The 20,145-nt window shown below is 42.3% G+C and overlaps 1 protein-coding gene across 3 annotated transcripts in view; it reads right to left on the bottom strand.

Annotated features, from left to right (window-relative positions):
- Positions 1 to 20,145, bottom strand: part of tcf7l1a (transcription factor 7 like 1a) — a 64,284-nt gene that overhangs the window by 20,068 nt on the left and 24,071 nt on the right. For 2 of the 3 annotated variants that reach the window (XM_088624166.1, XM_088624165.1), the window contains exon 4: positions 10,845 to 10,928. The exons of the other annotated variant lie outside the window; for it this stretch is intronic. In XM_088624166.1, coding sequence (XP_088480292.1) covers positions 10,845 to 10,928 — 84 coding nt within the window. The remainder of the gene's footprint in view (positions 1 to 10,844; positions 10,929 to 20,145) is intronic. 3 annotated transcript variants of the gene reach the window in all.

The following is a 20,145-nucleotide window of genomic DNA, read 5'->3' on the forward strand; positions in this document are numbered from 1 at the left end:
CAAAAAGCTCATGTAAGGTTCGCGACAGCACTGATGAGACCCACGGGAAAGAAACTGGGAATGATGCGGGGATCTGGCTGGGCATTTGAACTGCTATAAAGGCGATGTGTATACTCCAATTCACATGCCTTCATGCACACTGATGTCGCGCACAGTGCATGTTTAAGGAACGCAAGCCCTGAATACGCCATTCGAGACATACAGCACGTGTCTTTATCAGATGACTCTCAAAATGTAAAGAACTTTCATCCTGAATAAAGGAAGGCATAAAAACTCAAACATGCTGCATTGCCTTAATGAATTGGACAAAATTTGGGCGATCAACCTCCAGGATACAGGAAAACAAATATTTCGAAACCCCTGTGTGACAATTAAGATCGATCGCAGTTCCGATCTCCTTAATTGGCAGATGTTTAATGCAGTAATATCAAAAAGCATGTTCACAGAAGCTGCACTAGCTTTTGTAATGCCTTTTCAGATCCATATAATTGTACATATAATCAAAACAATGAAATAATATATACAACAAAACAGAGAAACTTTGTTTGGAATTTATATGGCTCAGTGAGTCAGTTTATCAAATCTTGCCAATTGCTCCAGTTACTTATCTGATTGCAATGTAAAAAAAAAAGAAAAACTGAGGGACAATAATTGTATTCAGAAGATGGGTTCTTTCTGTCAGTTATAAGAAAAAGGGTAAAAAACAGTCCAAACTCTTTGGCGTTTTAGGTAACAGTGACTGTAGTTAGAGGAAAATAACACTGTGACATACTGCGTAAGTACTGAACTTTTTAAGAAGGTCCAGGCTGAGGTGTTTGCACAATGGCAAGCTGTTAAACTTGGAAGGAAGCCAAAGAAAGCAAGATTTTTTTGGCCAGCACGGGTGGAGAGGTGGATTTCATTCAAGTAAGCATGTTTTTGGATTCTGCACATCTGAGTTGAATTACTATGCAAACAGTTTACGGGCAAAGAATTAATGACAAAATGAACAATCCTTACAGCACTGTTTCTCGTCCGGGGGTGCCCTAGTGCTGGCGGGGAGGGGGACAAGTTAGGATCTGATTGGAGAAAGAACTCAGCATTGCTCAACTCTCCCCCCCTCCCCAGAAAAATGGCATCTGTGGTATGCATGCCGAAGAAAACCGAGCCTTGTTTGTCAATCCCAACAGGAACTGGATTTCGAAGTGATGTGCTTCCTGCAAGCCGGTTAGTTTTTTTCCCCACTCAAGTTTTTACAGGGCAGATTCATCAGCTTCATGTCTGGGACAAGGGCTTCCTGTACTGTAGCAGCACATTCAGTAGGTAATGCCTATGATAACAACCAGACATGTCACATCTAATGCAAGACAGACATTTCCACTAAGTTTTGAGAAGGAATTTAAAATTTCCTTAGGTGTAAACAAAACAGGGCAGCACATGTTTCTTAAATTAATATATGGTGTCTGCAAATAAGTGTTGAGCTATTTACATCATACTTTTTATTCTGTATTTAACAGACTTCATGGCAGTTGTGCTCAAACTGATCTTCCCTTTTTGTGTGTTTCAGATCCAAACCATAGGGGAAGGCTCTTAATTTAAGCCTTGTGAACATTGCATTTCTCAGTGCATTTCTGTTAGTGCCAGCTCTCTGACACCTCACCTGAAAATGTGTTTTCTCTGAAAACTAACACTTCACAGTGAACTGCAGACTGCTCTATGTTAAGATTTTTTCCTCTCAGTTTCCCATTTCAGACAAAAATACATTTAAGCTCATCTAACCAAATGACTATATCTTTTTTTTTTCCACAAAAACAAACCCTTCTCTCTCTTCACTTAACCAGTGAAACACTTCAAATTTACTCGTTGTGTGTGCGCACTGATATCTTCATACCTCAGATTCTGGAGGGAATGTTTCTGCTTCCATTTGGATAATTGCAGGGGGATAGTTTAAAAAAAAGCTTCAAATGATATGCAAAATGTTTTGCAATTTGCCCTAAACTATTGCTTTAAAAGCAACTTCTCCTTTTAGCAAACAATAGAAGACTACAAAATACCATTAAATATAGGATATTTAGCTATCGCCATTTTCTTTGATAAACAAATGTAGCGCTTCCCAAATAATTGATTTAGACTCTACCCATAACAAAGCTCTAAAACCCAGCCATGACCTCACCATGTTCTACAGTCAGAAATTACAATGATCTAACCTAAAGATAATTCATGAACATTTTCCCTCGATAATGAATACATTATCTAATCATTGCTAAAACATTGCTGAGGTTTTTGAGGTCAAATATTCACAACATGACTCAAGTCATAATCAGCAGTGCTCTGCAGTGTTCCTTTTTAATGATTAACACTGAGCAGGGGAAGGTGCTTAGACACCTGCGAGTGCCTTGGGAGGCCTCTGTGCCTTTGCTTGGGATAAATAATCGTTTACAGCAACAGATTAATGCCTTCACAAATCAGAACAGCATGGCGTTTATTTGCATCGGATCTATCATTTCCTTTTTCCTGGCCAGATCATTAAGAGATTTTGATTTACAACAGTTATCTAGGAAAAAAGGCTTGCTGGCTCAGCTACTTGGTCATTCGCAACGCGTGTCATCTGTGTGGTTGCTAAACAAAATCAAGCACCAGGGTTCACAAACCTGCGAGGCAATGTTGTATAAACAAGTGAGCGAGGAGGTTAAATGGCAGGAACATGCATTCATGCAATAAGCGTGTGCGTTCACAGTAACTCATCCAACATGCTGCAGACGAACTAGTGACCATTTCCAAGATATTTAACCAGTTAAGTAACTTGTCTTATTTTTCCTTGCGGTCCTTTATGACCCCTGTCCAAAAACACGCAATTGCACTTTCAAAGGTCACCCTCAGCTCCCCATGAAATAACACCAACCCAAACCGGCTACTGCCCGGTTTCCGGTCACTGTCCACCAACCTCTTATACAGCCACAGAGGGGCTAAGCAAGTCTGAAGACGCAGGACTCTCAGCATGAGCCACTGCAGGTCCTAGGGCTCTGTTTGTGGGAGTCTGGAACAAGCTACCCAGCCATGCTCTTTCAAGTAAAGCTTGGATGAGATTCTCGGATCATTCAGCTACCAAATAACAAAAAGGCTAAATGGTACAAAACAGCCTCCTTGTCTGTAACCGTTATGTCTGTACAGAGTGAAATACACCCTTGTAAGACTTCACTTTTTTCTGGACAATGAGCTGATGCTTAAGCCACAACTAGAGACCCACATCAAAATGCCGCCTGCTTGTGTACTACGGGTCATTTAGAACTCAGACTTTGTTACAGGTGTGTAAAAAAACTAATTTTCGGATGAAGTCGATTCAAAAGTGTTTAGAACAAAATAGTAAATATCAGTATACTGTAGAGTGCTAGACTGATTCCTTTTCATTCCATTTGTGTGTTTATTGAAAATTCAAATACAAAAATAAGGTTGCAGTGCGCTCCCAACGCAACCTAACTGAATCAAAACAACCAAATACATTTTCTGAACGCATCCAAACTGAAAAATCCCAACATGCAAATAACCAAAATTCATTCTTCAAGAAGTACACCGGCCTGAACACAATGTGTGCTTTTAAATCCTTTGATCACTAACTGTAGCAGTAGAGAAAAATGCACTTTCATACAGACTCTCCACTCATGCTTTTAAGAAGTATATCTTATAATTTAAGATATCATATTATTTCTGCTATCACCAAGGAGAACACCGAGATAATTTCTGAATTACCCCTCTATTGTACAGTGTAATTTACAGATAAATTAATCTAGATTTATCTGGGGATCTTTGTACAATCCATCCGTTATATACAACAGATGTGCATAAGAATGAAAGAAACGGAAAGTCATAATGCGTACATAATGCATAAACTTTTCATAATGCGTGAAATAATTAAAGATAAGGTCACAACCCTAAGATGCCCCCGCAACTGTTTTTTTTTAACCACAGCTGCTTGGATGTAGGCATGACAAGACATGACAGCAGCAGATCTGCACATAAAGATGCAAAGGGCCAAAAAATCGAATTAAAAAAAAAAATCAGACTCTGCCCTTTTTCTCACTCGTGCTAAAAATACTCCACGTGATGTCACCCTAAAAAAACTCCCGAGCAGGAGAAAGAAGTGTGGGTTGCCAAGACCACAGTTTATTGGTTGAGGAGAATAACCTGGCAGGCGGCAGTGAAATCCTGTAGTCACGCTCATTTATTCTGGCCGGTTTCCCAAGATGCAATGTCGCACCCCCCAACTCTCACACCCACAGGCCCCTCCTGACTACAGCTGAGACAACTCAGATGGGACCCCTTTTGCTTAATCCGAACGCATCACTGTAGCTGATGTCACTCGGAATACCTATTCTATAGATGAGAGTTCTGTAACTTGGTGAGGAATTCTCCCATCGCACTCTAACTCAATCTGACAGGCAGAACGGTGTGCCTGATCTAGGGTGATCTGTATGGGTCAAGAACCCCGGGAGCCTGCAGAGGAAGTATAAAGGATAAGGCAGATTCTGTTCACATATTTCCTAAGGCACTTCTTTTATTTGGCATGTACAGACGCAGAGTACTTCCTGTCAGTGTGCTGACAACCTCATCGACATGGAGGGTCCTAGCACTGTTTTTCCCCCCCAAATCAAATGCTTCAGCTTCAGGGTGCGAATGTTCTCTAAAGCAATGCTCCAAATTGGGATCAAACCGCCTAGACAGGGATGAATGGACCCTAGAAGACACTGTGACCCTCCAGGACTCAGTTGGCTGCCTGGGGTTAGTGCAGCAGACAGCTCCCAGTTACGAAGCAGGCTAATCAATCAATGCAATGAAAACAAGCATTCTTCAACTCTCCGAGTTGAGTGACAAACAATGTGTAGCTCCCAAACTGAATGGATAAAGATGGGGGTGGCATATTTCCCCATGATACACCTCTCACAGAAAAACAGACTGTAAAAAGGACAGAAAAACGGCTTGAGCATTTGTATTTTTGTTTTCAAAACCTGATTTAGTCAACTGGGTTTGTTAATCAATTAACAAGTACAGCAAACTGATTTTTACAAGTAACTCAATCCACAAGAAGGAACCTGTCCAGTTTACCTTTTTAACATAATGCAGTCTGATCATGCTTACTATGTCTATTGCTTATGAAAGAAAACTCTCTGATTACAGAATCACAAATCGTGCTTGGGCAACCTGAAGAAGCATTGGCTCTAAAATACAAAAACCGGTTAAAATGGTCCCAATTTAGACTGTGGCGCAAATATCACAGAATTGATTTACACAGATCCAAGACACTTTACTAAAAAATGGCCTCCAGCTCTACAAATACTGCATGATTTTTTTAAGTAGCTCCCCTAGAAAAACCTCTCCCAAATCTGCCGGTTCACACGGGAACCGCCACTATTGTGGCCTGCAAAGAAAAAAAAAATTGGTTGATAAAACTCAAAGTCCAAGTGTGCTAACGGGGGTCAAATGATCCAGCCTGAAGTTTGTGTCTGGCCTGTTCTGAGGGTGTTTGGAAAAACACTGCAAAGCTCGAGAAAGACATACAGGACAGATGGTAGCAGCGGACTCTCTGTGAAACTGCACTGCTTACTGATGGACTGACGAGAGAATCCCGCTCGCTCACTCTCCCACAATGCATCACCTGCCCCCACTCTGGCTTTGATGTATTATTCACGGAGCGGCAGCACCTAGGCTGCAGTTTTGAAACGAGGGGGCTGACAGCACCGACCCCCCCAACCCAGTCCTCCAAGCAGTGCCAGCAGAATGCTAAACAAACCTGTCTCCTGAATAATTGAGCAGCTCGGACTGTGCCGGCTTCTACAATTAGCATACAGGCCTTCTGGATCCAATCTGCACAGAGACAGGACAGCCTTTCCTAGACTTTTGACAGCCTGTCCCATTTTCACAAACTACAAATAAAAATAACCTCGAGAACACGGCCACTTCATAAGGGCCACGGACGTCTTGAGTGAGAAGCGATCTGGAAAACACAGCTCCGCTACCTGCCTTTTTCAAATGGCTTGTTTGATAGTCAGGTTAATTCACCTAAGAGCATGCTAAACCCTTATCTACAGAGAATCACTATACTACCAAGAGAAGGTATTTACCAATTCATTTTATACTGCCTTTCCAAAAGCTTTCCACACTAAGCAACCAGCCTAAAAAATAGGTGTTGAATTAAGAATAATGATCTCAATAAAAGATTTGTACAGTTCTGCTAGTGACCCCATGTTTACAATCATTTTAATTAACAGGGGTGGAAAAAGACCCAGGATCAGTCCCTAGTAAAATACAATTTTTATACTGTTTTTCACGGCAAATATTTACTGTAGCTGTGCAATCAGAGCATTAATAGAAGCAACTGAAAAAGTATTATAGTATTACATATTGTGATGTGTAATGAATCCAGATTATTAGAGGGGTATGTAAGAACAGCAGCTGTTCCATTCAGAAGTCCACCTCCCGCAGTTTGAAACATGGGGCACATCCTACCACTGAGCCCCCCCAAAACTGTAATCCATGTGCCACAGTGACTCACTCCCCCCAGTCTCACAGCTCTAATTACTGGAGCAGGGCTGGAAATGGGGGTTGTGTTCAGCCCCTGTATGTGCTCAGCCAGACCAGGCCTCTTGTTTTCTCTATAAATTCCACAGTCTCTGCAGGGAAGCGCCGGGAGGGAGGTGGGTAATTAGAAAATCAGACGGGTGGCAGGCAGGGGAACTTGGCCTGTCCCAGCCATCTCAGATTACTGATCGCACTCTGGCCTGACACAATGCTGCACAGATCAGAACCCCATTCCCAGCCTGGTTACCCTTCTGGGGGTGCATGAGGATTTAAGAGGCTTTCAGTCACTCCTACCTCGACACAATGCCTGCTTTAGCGGTGTGTACCTGCCATGCCCAACACTCTTTCTGTCACATGACAGATTCTTGGGAAATGAGATGGATTTTAGTCTAGCTGAGATGTGATACACTTATAAAGTGCTTTTTAGGTCAAGGGGACTCCTCCCCATCACCACCAATGTGCAGCCCCACCTGGATGATGCATCAGCAGCCAAAGTGCGCCAGTACGCTCATCACACACCAGCTATCAGTGAGGAAGAGAACAGAGTGATAAAGCCAATTTATAGATGGGGATTGTTAAAAGGCAACGAAAGGTCTTCTAATATGGGATTTTTAATGACCATGGAGAGACAGGACCTATTTTACATCTCATCTGAAGGACAGTGCCATTTTTACATTATAGTGTCCTCGTCACTATACTGTGGCATTAGGACCCACACAGACCGCAGGGTGAGCGCCCCCTACTGGCCCCACTAACACCTCTTCCAGCAGCAACCTTAGCTTTCCCAGGAGGTCTCCCAACCAGGTACTGTCCAGGCTCACACCTGCTGAGCTTCAGTGGGTTGAAAATTGTGAGTTGCAGGGTGATAAGCAACCTTGGGTCATCCAGTCTACAGGTAAGAGGACTCTGACTTTTCCCAATACGTTTACTCAATTGAACCTCAATTGCTTTATTCACCTTGGTGCTGTTCAGGTTTTGGTCAGTCCCGGTGAAGAAAAGACTAAAGAAACAAACACTCGAATAGCCAAGGCTGCTTAACTCGGGTCTACCTAGATGTTACATCAAGGAGAAATCTTGTACTCAGGCCTGGTGCCCTGCTGTCTCAATATCGGCCTCAGCCAATTTCATTTCCAACACTCCTCCCCGCCCTTCTCCCAAAACCTCAAGCGAGTCCAGAAATATGTCTCTTTTACCCTTTCCTCATGTGTGTGGACCAGTGATGGAAAACAGCCTCCCCTGTTCTCTTAATAGGAAGGTAAGCGATACGAACAGCGCATCCCCTCAGCGGAGACAAGCCAGGCAAAGGTTAAGCAAATCAAGAAAGTCTTCAATGGCCCATTCATTCCCCCTAATTCAATTGCAGTTACCCAGCTCCTTCCAAATTCGCTGTTCTTCCATATTGCGGGTGCATGTCTTTCATAATGGTGTGTATTAAGAAAATACAATAAAAAACAGCTTGCCAGCCTAATTTCGTAAGAGACTTGAGGACTTGTTTGCAGAGAGAAATGCAGTGTGGAGGGGAGGCGGGTCAGAGAGAGGTCAGCACTTATTGGAAGAAAATGTATTTGAAAGCAGAGGATGGGGTAGCTCATGGAACTGCTTTGGAATCCCAGAGGAAAACATTTTGTGCCACTAAAAACAACATGCTGGTCTAGACTATCCTTTGGCACTCTTTACTTGATCAACAGCGTTAATAAATATACAAATCAGGTCCACTTATATCAACTATGCAAATCATTGTCAAGCACCATTTATCACAACTGTGAGTTGAGTAACAAAAGGTGTGTAAATACCTATACTTGCAACAGACAGTTTTGCAACTGGAAATTGACAGAGTTCCCTCCTCATGGCAGCAAAGTCCAAACTTATTCCTGCTCTGCAGTCAGGAGTGATGAAGTAGTGTGACCATAAGATTAATAAGAACATCTACAACGAACAATTTTTAGGCAATTCCTTGTGTGCATTTGATCATATTTTAACAAAAGCATACTTTTCAGTGCAGTGATTTCAAATGACCCCAAGTAAAGGTACACAAACTTTACATTTCAGTGGTGAAGTTATCTTGGTGAAGACGGTATTTGGTTGCATTTTGCGTTGTGGGAATAACTCAGTGGTGTGCAGACTTCATGCAGTTTACCAGACTCCTTGTGTAATTATTGAGATGCCTTGCCAAGCCACTGCTGCAGCCACTTTGAGTTCTTGCCTATTCTGGGACCATTCCGACTTCAATTTGTTCTACAGCATGTAAACAGCTTGCTCAATTGGATTTAATTCTGGAGATTGGCTTGGCCGGTCTCAAGATTTTCCACTTTGTTTCTCCTGGTGAACTGCCTGGTTGCACTGGCTGTTTGGTGGAGCATGACAAGCATGGAAGCATTTCTTTGCACATAAGCAGACAAATGGTTTCTGGAAACTACAGGATGCTTCTGCTGCCGCCATCATTAGTTACATCACCAACACATCAAGTGAGGCAGCCTCCAAGGCCTGTATACCAGGGCCATGACATGACCCTCACCGGTCATCCCAGAGGTGATAGTGCTCTTTGGAGCATCCACAGTTGTTTTATTTACCACAACTTAACCCTAACATTACAGTGGCAAAGGTTTATCTTGAGATAAGCTGTCCACTATATTTTCTACTAAAACTCTCCTGGCTCATCTTTTTAGTTCTGAGCAACATCTAAATCTGGCTCTTCTGTGCTTGGGGCTAATGAGAGGTTCACCTCTTGCAGTGTAGCTAACTGTGGATTTTGATACCATCATCCTTACACTTGTTGGTCATGTCAGTGACAGTTGGTTTGTGATTTTCCTTGACAGCTCTGATGAATTTGCAAGGGTTTTTCTGGCTGGTAAATATACCTTTGGCTTCTTTCTTCAGAATATTCCATATTAGTTGAGTTCCAAACCTGTTGACCCAATTACTGCACTGTGGTCCTTTCTGTTTTCTTTCATGGAAATGTATTTGGTTTTCCTTCTGATTTTTGACTACAGACTGCAAAAACTGAAGTCAAAACTAGACAGGTTGATGGGATATTCAGAGCTCACTTAAGAGCAATTGTCCATATAATTTTCTCCTTTAAAACAAAATCAGTTTAATACCAGTAATTTGTTTGATTGACCCAGGAGTGGACAGATGATTAAAAATAAAACACTTAGGAGTTAAAATGATCATGTTTTAAGCATTCATAGTAAATTAATAATCCTTAGCCAACTGATCCTTCTCTATCCTTCATGACACTGAACCAATTATTTCCTCTCTGCTTGTAGAATCTTCAAACTGATCCGGCACTTGGACAAACACCTTAACTGGTTAAACTCAGGCTGCACCTATACAGAGATCAGAGACCATCAGAGAGTGCCTGATCTTCTGGAAGATAGAGCTGTGAGCTGAAATTTTGAGTGAGAGGGTTAAGAGACGGGAAAATCAAAATACTGCAGCTGGAATGATGTAAGACAGGACTCCTGATTAATTGAGATGAGTTTGAAGCTTTAATCCATCCCAATCCATCCAGCTGGGGCTACATATTGGTGGTGGTGGCAGGGAGTCCCTGTTACCTGTAAAGCACTTTGAGTGGAGGGTCCAGAAAAGCACTATTTAAGTGTAAGCAATTATTATTATTAAATGACTCAAAAATGATTTTCAGAAAAAAAGAGAGGTTCTGGTTTCAGTGATAATATCAGGGTCCTTAGTAACTTTCATTGTTAATTTTCATATTCACTAATAGGCACTACAGAGCTTCCCTTCATGATACATGAGTTCTGATTTATTGGATTTCTAGATTTTATACATTGCAGAAAATTAGGTTTGCTTGGGAATCTGGATTTACAGTTTTAAAATTGCTGATTGTTAGTTTGCAATTTTTTAATTGAATTTTTCGTCTGAGTTTTGCATTACAGAAAGAAAACATTCAATGAATTATAAAACAAACTGCAACATGCAGAAAGTGGACAAGAAAAGCCACTAATGCTATAAAGGCTTGCCTGTGGTTAGTCTCCTATTCTTTTATGAAAATTAAGTTTTCCGGAATGATTTAATAAAATCAACTAGGCCTGGTTATCACTCCCCCTAACAGACACACTTTAACAGTTAAAACCTTTGAGAATGATTGGGGAGCTTGTCATATTCAATTCAAGTTTTACTGGGTATAGCACCCTTTACCACAGACTGTCATGGAGTACTTTCACCAGTCAAGTCAAAGGACTTCCGTCAGTCCTTTTTGCTGAAAAGGCAAATGAGGCAAAGAAACAGAACAGCAGGAGCCCACAAGAGCAGATGGAGAATGATATACTCACTAAGTGTCCTGGGGTAGGAGATCGGGAGTCTTTAAGGCCCGCTGTGCCCGGAACATCAAGGAGGGGCCATTTCATTTGCAGGTACTGTGGGATGAGGAATGGAATGAACAACTCAAAAAAACAGTGAAAGAAAGCAGCAAAAAGCAAACATAAAACGTGAAAATGACAACTCCAGCATTGTACAGAATGTACTGGCTCGCTGTGAAGCCAGCAGGGGGTTCTCAAAATTCTGCTTCTTACTTTTAAGGCCTTAAGTGATCTTAATCGCCAATTATCTGCAGGATTTACTGCACAAGTACATCCTTGTTCGCAGTTTAAGATCTACTAATGCCAGGCTTCTTACACCAACGAAAACAAGGCCTCGTTCTGCGGGGGACAACTTTCTGCAGTGCTGCCTCATGACGCTGCACACAACCATCAGAGAAGACCGAGATTTTCAAATCTCATTTATAACAACCCCAATAATTTTATCTTTTGGATCTGTGCTAACAGTGTTTATAATTTAACTGCAATACACTGCAATTTCCTTTGTCTTGTACGATGCTTCAACTTAAACAAAAGCGCATTGGAATTTAGCCATTTTAGGCTAAAGAATCCAAATTTAATTTCTGCGTTTGCCGATTCTTCTTCAGCACTGAAGAAAAGAGCAAGATCTAAGCAGAGGCCGATTTCATGCAGCAACACATAGAGCAAAATTAACATTATGACTGCGGAGTCTTCATCAGGTCCGCTCCCCTGCCGACGCAGCTCCCCTCTCAGGTGTTACTTAGCAACTCCTTTAAGGGACAAGTACTCTACTTTGTTTTTCTTTTCAATACAGCATTCTTTTTTGCACTGTAAAGCTCCTTACAAGGCAAAAATCAGAAGTAAATTCTATCTATTAAGAGTCCGATGGCGTGTGTGCAGGTCAGAAGCAAACAGCGACTCCACTAAAGAAATTGCACTGAAAGGAGCTCGCGAAGGTCAGTTTTGATTTCCCACTCCGTTAAAATAACACAACAACTGCCAGGAAATAGGACCAAACAGCACCAACTGAATACAAACTGAATGACAGCCTAATCCACTCAACAGCAGGGAAAACAAAGCATCCTGGGGCAGTACAGCCTGCCCGGCATGCTACGTCAGACTGGGGGTGTCTACTGAACGCAAGCAAACGGCTAGATCTCAAGCCTTTTCTTGACGATGGCTGTTCTGAGCTTGGGACAGGGCAGAGATTACAAGTCACCAAATCAGGTTACATATGCAAAGAAATGAGCCAATGTAAAGTGGTTGATGAATCAGAAATATTCTACAGGAGCGAACTCAACTTGGCAACAGACCAGCATTCTACAGGCTGATCTGAACCAGCACGTTAAGAAACTGAGAGTTTTTCTTCCTATCTTGCTCCTGTCTCCATGCCAGCCAAGCACATCGCTCCAACCGGCCTTGGCTACTTTGCACAGAGTTTGCAGATTCTCACACAGAAGACAGCATCCACATGCAGTGAGCATTTAACCTAAACATGGCGCCTAGCCCAAATATTGATTGAAAACGAACACGGAAGGATTTGTCTTTTAAGAAGCGGATATGATTTTTAACCAAACCACTACCGATTTCAAAGTTGTTGTTTCCCCACATTTTAAAGGTGGTGGTGGGAGGGGGGATATTTGATGCTAACCAACAGTAAGGGTTGTACAGGAAAGGAAAATAAGGGGGGCAGACCAAAAGCCAAGAGGGGGGGAGGGGGAGAGTTCTCAAACCAATATCTCAGCATGCAATACTTCTACAATAAAATTTTATGTCGGGAGGGAAAAAAAAGCAGATACGCAATAGAGAGGCATTTTTGCTATGAACAACTGCTAAAGCTTTGACTTTAAAAACGCCTCCCCAAACAGCCCCAGCCACCTGTAAAGGAATGTTATGGAATCTCTGAGAGGGCCAGGGAATAGCTGTCAGTGAGGAATGAGCCTTTGGGAGAGTGGGAATGGTGTGTGAATTCTCCGGAATAGTGGGGACTGTGAAATCAGGGATTGTCAGGGAATGTGGCAATGGGGGAGCACAGCTGTGTGATCCCATCGCAAAGACGGGGATGAGTGTGTGTGTGTGTTGAGGGGGGAGGAGGTAACAGCTGGAAGGAAGTCTCAACAAGCTCTGGGAGGAAGAGAAGGAGAAGGAGAAGTGGGTGGGGGAGGGCTGCTTAAACCAATGGTACCCTGGTGAATTAGTGTGGCCTTTTGACCTAAAACAAACAAATCTGCTTTCTTCAAAACTTTTTTTTTTAGCATAGAAGCTACTTCCATGGCCATTTCAATGGTGTTTTTTTTTCCCCCAAATTTGTCATTCTCTGGAGTTTTTAACCATTAGGTCATTATTCTTAGCTTCCGCCTGCTCAAAATCACAGAGCAGGGTTCTTGTTGCGCAGTGCTGTTTTTTTTTATCTGTGACACCCATTGCTGGGAGTTGGCCGTCTGCTTGGCATTATCAGCTTAACCTGCCATGTGATAGGTAATCACTGGAAAAACTTGTACAGCACTAAAATGCGGAAAAAAAATATAAAAAAGTTATAAACATATATACAATGCACAATGAAAGAATTCCTTGAATTTTGATTCCAAGAGTTTTCTATCTTAAAGCTTGCAAGGCCATCACATGCTCTTCCAGTCACCTAGAGTATTTTAAATATGCATCAGATATGACCAGAACAAATGATTACATACCTTGAAATTCTATCCTGTATATCAAGAACAGGCAACCTTGATTCTTCAATTGCATACCATTGGGCTTTGTTCTGATCAATCCTTAAGAGTCAAGAGATTAAAAGAAACCCCAGTGAATGGAAGAGCCAAGGTTGCCCAGATACCTAATGGTCAAATTTGCTCAGATGGGATCTTTGCCGAGTTCTGATTATTTTATGGGTTACAAATCAAGAGCTGAAAAGAAAAAACTACACTGTGGAGCAGGAAGACCACATGCTCTGGCTCAGGTGTGCTCATGTTAAGTGCTGGGGTCACCCAGTAATGGCTTCCACCTGCAGACAGCCGCATTGCTGTCTCTCATTAGGCGCACGGGCTACAGAGAGGGAAATTGTCTGTGACATTAGAGGGCCAGTGTACTCGGCTCTTAAATTCCGCTGCCTCGCCCCCTGCTGTTCTGTGGCTGATGTCATTTCCTGCTCCACAGCACTTTCGCTGGTGCTGTGGGGCCAAATCCAAGAGGCCCACAATTCCCCCCCCCACTGGCGTGACATTAAAACCCTGGCAACCTGAATGTAGCTCACCAGCTGATCCATTAGACTTGCTCACTGACTCTAAGCGACACCACATCTCCTAAAGGCACCTATTTACGTGTTTTGGGAATGCCCTGTGATCAAGTGCATTTGGCTGTTTAGAGTTCAGCACCATTTTCCCTGATCAAACTGGAGTGAGCATGCTAATGAGCCTTAAGACTGCTCCTACTTGCTGACTCTGTGCTGTCAATTTCCAAAGACGACGGCTTTTGCTGGCAGGTTTCACTGCAAACAACAAAAAAGTCTATTTTGCGGGGCAGGGTGGAGGCTGAGATACCTCTGAGTCATACTTGGTTGCATTCATTTCCCAAAATTTGCATGTGCAGAAAAGTATAGCTCAACTGCATTGTGCTAGTGTAAAAACTCGCCTGTACGGGGGGATTTCTATTTAAAAAATGTAAATTGAAAATCATTTTAAAATGATTAGAAAGCCCCCTGTTCTTCCTTTTTTTTTTTACCTTTTGCCCCCCTTAAATACTGTTCATACTTTTCAGTCTTTTTTGCTATTAATTACACTGCATAGCCTGTTATTTCTCCTGCACACTTTCATGCACAGTCACATTCTTACAACTACTTGCATTTATACAGACCTTATTATCCCCAAGGATCTCGGAGCACTTAACCTATGGTCACCATCAACATCCATCCATTTTCTTACTACCTCATCCCATTCAGGATCGCGAGGGAGTCGGAACCTCTCCCAGCAAGGCAGGAAACAGCCCAGGACAGGAAGCCAGACAATCGCAGGGCACCCAACAACACGAGCCGGCTATGTAATTTGCACCCAGCACACGTTTGTAAATGTACCGTTAAAGTTCTAGAATGGCCATCCATTAAACTTAAATCATGAACGTCTATTAAAAGCCGTATGCTGTTTATAAAATAAAAATAACATTTCCAAGTCTGAAGAGTTGACGATCCTCATTTCTGCAGCACGTGATCTGCTCTGCAAGAGTAAGATCTATATCTGTTCAATCTTTTACGTTCTAAAAGGCCGATCGAATGATTTGTCGAATGGTAACGTCGTAGAACAGCAAGTCCACAAGGAGCTGCAGGCTCATCTGGCTTTCTGTCCACCTGACTTCTTTTCTGACTCGGAGGAACAGGCTCACCTGCAAACGCCACCATTAGACATGAGGAAAAGGTGCTTGTCTGCTAAAGTAGAGGACTGAACATACGGTCCACCATTCCAAGTCACGTAAAGAATTTGTCCTGAAAAACCTGTATTAAGATTTCAATGTTCGGGTCCAAGAAGAAAATATCAAGAAAATAAGTCAAGCCACAAAACAGGATGGGCAATCTCTATTAACGGTGTACATCAGCCTTTTAATTTACACAAACATGTCAACAAATTTTCATGGACTAAAAACTTAAAAATCTGAAACTCGATAACCAAACTGTTAAAAACGTGCTCTTAAAGTGTTAAAACATTTTTCTTCATGGGGAGAGGGGTTGAGGTGGAGGAGGGGGGTCAAAGCATCATTCATCACTGAGTTTGCTGCGAGGAAGGAAGTTTGGATAAGACTGTGGGTTAAAAATGGAAAAGACATTACAGCAGAAGAGAAAGGAAAAAAAAAAACTCAGGAACGAAACCGTCGGAGCAGAGCGAGCGTATTGTTTCTTGACAGCTGGGACGTAGCACTCCACTAGCACGGGAAAAGCACCCCCTCCACGCTGATTTTAGGGTGTGAATACCAGGGTTGAAGCCTTGCCTTCCAACTGGGGCTACATTATCCTCATTCCCCAGGTTCTAATTACTAGGCCAATTCCATAGGCTTTCAGGCCTTGACTTCAACCATTAAATGCCATCGTCTTTCAGTCTCTCAGCTGCAACCATTAAGTCAAACTAATTCCCCTCTTGGTCCCTCAGCTCAAAATTACTAGGCCAGTCACCCCCCACTCCAAGCCTCCACCCACCAAACTACCACAGCTAAAACCACCAGTCTTCCCTTCCAGCCTCTCCTGTCTAACCCGGCGTCTGTACGCCCCTATGCCCCTGGCACTCAGGGGTTTTAATTGCTACTATGCTACATGAATATCTTGGTAAAAACAATAGAATTGAAAACATCAATTCCACTCCCCCCCCCAGCCTCCTGCTTCTCTTTTTAAACAGAACACATGGTGGGAGAGCCCAGCGACAGAGCCCAGCACGCTCGGCTGCAGGAGACTCAGAAGGATCGCAGCCAAAATAAACAGCCCCAGGGGCTGGAGAAAGGGGTTATGGGGAGGAGGGGGGGGGGGAACTGTTGTATCGTATGTGAAAATCCTAATGCTCGCAGCAGATGCTCGGCAATATGGGGCTCGGCGTTTGGATAAACACACTTATCTCCCATCCCAGGTCACCTCTTATCACCTTTGCCACCTGGAAATTGGGAACGGCTTGTTCCCCACCATAACCGGGTCCACTCACAGACCGGCTTACTTTCAGGGACCCTGCCTCTTAAACAAACCCACAGGAAATTCTTTCGGTTGTCCTCCACTGCAGATGATCAAATAAATACCAAGTGGAGGGCAACAGTTTACATCCTGGGAAAAGCGGCCGTTTTAACTTGTTTGAGCTCTTGGTGGTTGCCATTCCAGATACCAAAGACGTGGAGGTTACTCCATGAAATAAGAGGAGGAGGTTACACTGGCCTTGGACCCTGATAATCCTTCTGAAATTCTCTTAATACTGCCTACGGTTAAAATAATCCAAACAACACGGGGTACGGGAGGTTACATAAGGAAAAGGCGAGCTTAAGACAAAAAAAAAAGATTTAACTGCATTAAAACTAAGGCCGTCCTTCTGTCTAGTCAATCAGAAAGAAGAACTCATTCTTATTCTAATTTTGGTTTCTGGACCAGGCTGAAAAGGACAAATGAAAAACACAAAACATTACCTGGCGGTTATTTTTTTAATGCTGCAGCTGGAGATCAGCTTCTGGGCAGACAAACTGCACAGTAAAACTTGAATGAGATAAGACTACGGTAATTCATTGCAGGCGGGCTCAAAACAATGTAAAAAATATCAAAAACAGGCCTGCATGGGTCACACTGTTCTGAAAAAGAGCTCGCTTCTACTCTCTCATCGCGCTGAGCTACAAGACCAATTATTTGCAACGCTGTGAGGGGAAACTTAAATGCAGAGTTTCAGTCTGGACAACTCTGGAAATGGAGTGTGATTCGTTACCGATCACTTCATCACTCCCTGTCCTCTGGGGCTTCCAACACTTCATACAAACATCTGTAGAGCTCCACGACAAACTGGGGCACAGATGAGACGCAACAGGCAGAGTTTCCCAGAAGTTTTCCAAAAAGGAACGGAGCCATTCTGACAGAAAGAAATAAAGCACTTTGGTTTTAGACCACAGTGAACAAAACATATGTTCTGGAATGATCCGTGCCAGAATTTGGTTATAATTGTTTCATTTCTTTCAGAGGGGAAAAAAATACGGCCAAGCATCTTTGTCATCTTTGCAGAGTAGGCCCAGCAGACTGGCAGTGAACACTGGAGCATCTGAGTGGGACAGATGCTGAGATGTCACTTGTCAAAACTAAGTCAGCAACCAGGCCAAAGTGCTTTAAAACCAGAAAACTTTGAGCTTTTATAAAAATGGCACAGAATAAACTTTTCAGCTGCAAAATGAAAAACTAATGTCCCTCCCACCAATCAAACGATGTGCAGAATTCACTTTTTCTGAATTGGGGGAATGTTATTTTCTTTGTTGTTAAACAACCTGGCCCCCAAACCTCTCCTTTTTATTAATAAATAACATTTAAGACGCTCTTCAACTAAAAGACATCATTTGCTTAAATGCACACAATGACTTGCCCTGTAATTTCATAAGTGATGAAGATACATTAGTCCCATCTTTTATTTAGATACAAATATTGTTTCAGACAAAATTGTGGTTTGGAAAGCCATTACAGTCACTACAGGGTACATTTGCCCATTTGAAGGCTATTTAAAACAGCAGAATTTTGCAAAAGCATTTTGCAAAACTCAGACAAGCTAAAAAACTGAAAAATCAGAATGCTACTGCATCATTACAATACTGTTAAATTCCCTGTAACACAAATATCTCAGTGATGTGATTCTGATATAACCCCTACCAGAACTCCCTTGATGGATGGACAGCTCATTTTTACTGGAATAGTCAAGTAAAGCAACATTCTCAGGAAAGAAAACACCAATGGAAAGCAATTATTTGTCCCTGCCTTTAAGTCCCACTGATTACAATACCTTGCAAAAACAAACTCTTTAGATCATTTAGTCCAAAATTTTAAGCAACGAAATCTGCAACAATTTCAGAGCCCGAAAGCAATTAAAAAGTTCTAATTAACAAGCGGCCAATGAAATTGAGGATTCAGTTAAGGCCTGAGGTAGGACATCTTGCCTTGAGGAATGCTCCCATGAGGTGAGGCCATGAGATAATGCCAATCACGTATCACTGGGGTACCCCCACCTCCTCCATTGTTGTCTTACCACCCCCGTGCTATAACACAGCCCACACAGCTTGTGTAAATGTTGGGGGTAGGGTCCATAATCCTCTCTACATATGAACAGCCACACAGGACAATGGGCTTTGGAACCTTTATAGGACAGGTCCCTGGTAGCCCTTCCATTGTCCTAGTCTTTCATCACCTATTATGCACACAATTAACACCTCCTGTTTGACTTGCAGAGAAACAATTACCAGCTTTTCAGGGCCAAAGCAATTACAATGGCCCCCCCACCCCTGCCTTCTCTCAGTCTTAATTCAAGCCCATTGTTTCCAGAGGACTGTGTACACCAGGGGTAATTGGTGACAATTCTTAGGCAAACGATACTGGTCATTGAGCCAATTAGCAATTAATTGGGATAGGAGGGGGCAGGAGGTGAGTACTCGGTGTTTGCAGACTGCAGACTCTTACATCCCTGCCAAGATAAGAAAAGGCATTTAAAAAAATCCTGTAAACAGCCACTTGCATTGTAAAGAGCGAGAACATAAATAGGAGCTGAAGAAGTTTCAGCGCAGGAACCAGTTATTTAAAAAGTTCATTATTCTCAATCTTAATGTGGTGACATTTTGATGACGACTGATTCTTACTGAAAAAGGTTACATATGCGAGTGACAGCCATGCTACTCTGAACTGACACGACAGTACAAACTTAAATGATTATTCATTCAAGGGCAAACTCAATTGAAAGTCCTCGGGTGTTGAAGAGAATCATTTTGTGAATGTAAAAAAGTCCATGTGTCAAGGGTATCCACATGTTGTGATTTATTTTTTGGTTTAAAAGGACTGGAGAAATGGAACTCTGAGTGAGTTGACTCAATGATTTGCAGTGTAACCCATTCCTGTCAGGAATATAAGGTCTGTACTGCAATTCAGTTCACCTAAACCCAGAACTGCACGTCACTACCAGGACTTACTAATGCAACTGAATGTTTAGTTTTGTGTTTTCATTTGACTTGCCTTTCAAAAGCAACACTCATTCAAGGGCAGGGTTAAATCAGAGTTGTTGTTTATTCAAGGTAAACAAGTATTTCTGCCTTGAAATATACTTTTGATTGCTCTCATTCAGTGGCGTGTAAACAAATCCAAAAACAAAGCCCAAGCTGTATGTCCTTCTCGAACACTTCCAGACGTAGTGGAGATGGTTTAATGTGATTACTATGCCATAACACAATACAATGTGATGCTCAAAACACCACGACTAGGCAGCAATCTCCATTGGTTTTTAAAGGTTTACTGGCATGCCGAAATGAGTTTCCAAATGACGTGCGCTTAAAAACAAAATTCCTGTTGCTGCAATTTAGTCAATGCCTTTAGTTTGGATATTTGTTCCACTCTAAAAGACAGCACAGCATGACAAACAGAATAGCAACTTAGTTCAATAAAAAGATTAACAACATGCAGCAGTTCCAGCTAATTCTGGTGAAATTGGTGCGATCTGCAGTTATCACCAGGTCTCGAAGAAACGCAGGAAGACCTGGATCCTGATCGTTTTAAGTATCTAATAATACTAAGAAAAACAGTTTACACATTGAAGATTATGTCTTTAACTGTTGC

Source organism: Lepisosteus platostomus, chromosome 3 (assembly GCF_059453375.1).
Source record: "Lepisosteus platostomus isolate fLepPlt1 chromosome 3, fLepPlt1.hap1, whole genome shotgun sequence".
Taxonomy (NCBI): Eukaryota; Metazoa; Chordata; class Actinopteri; order Semionotiformes; family Lepisosteidae; genus Lepisosteus; species Lepisosteus platostomus.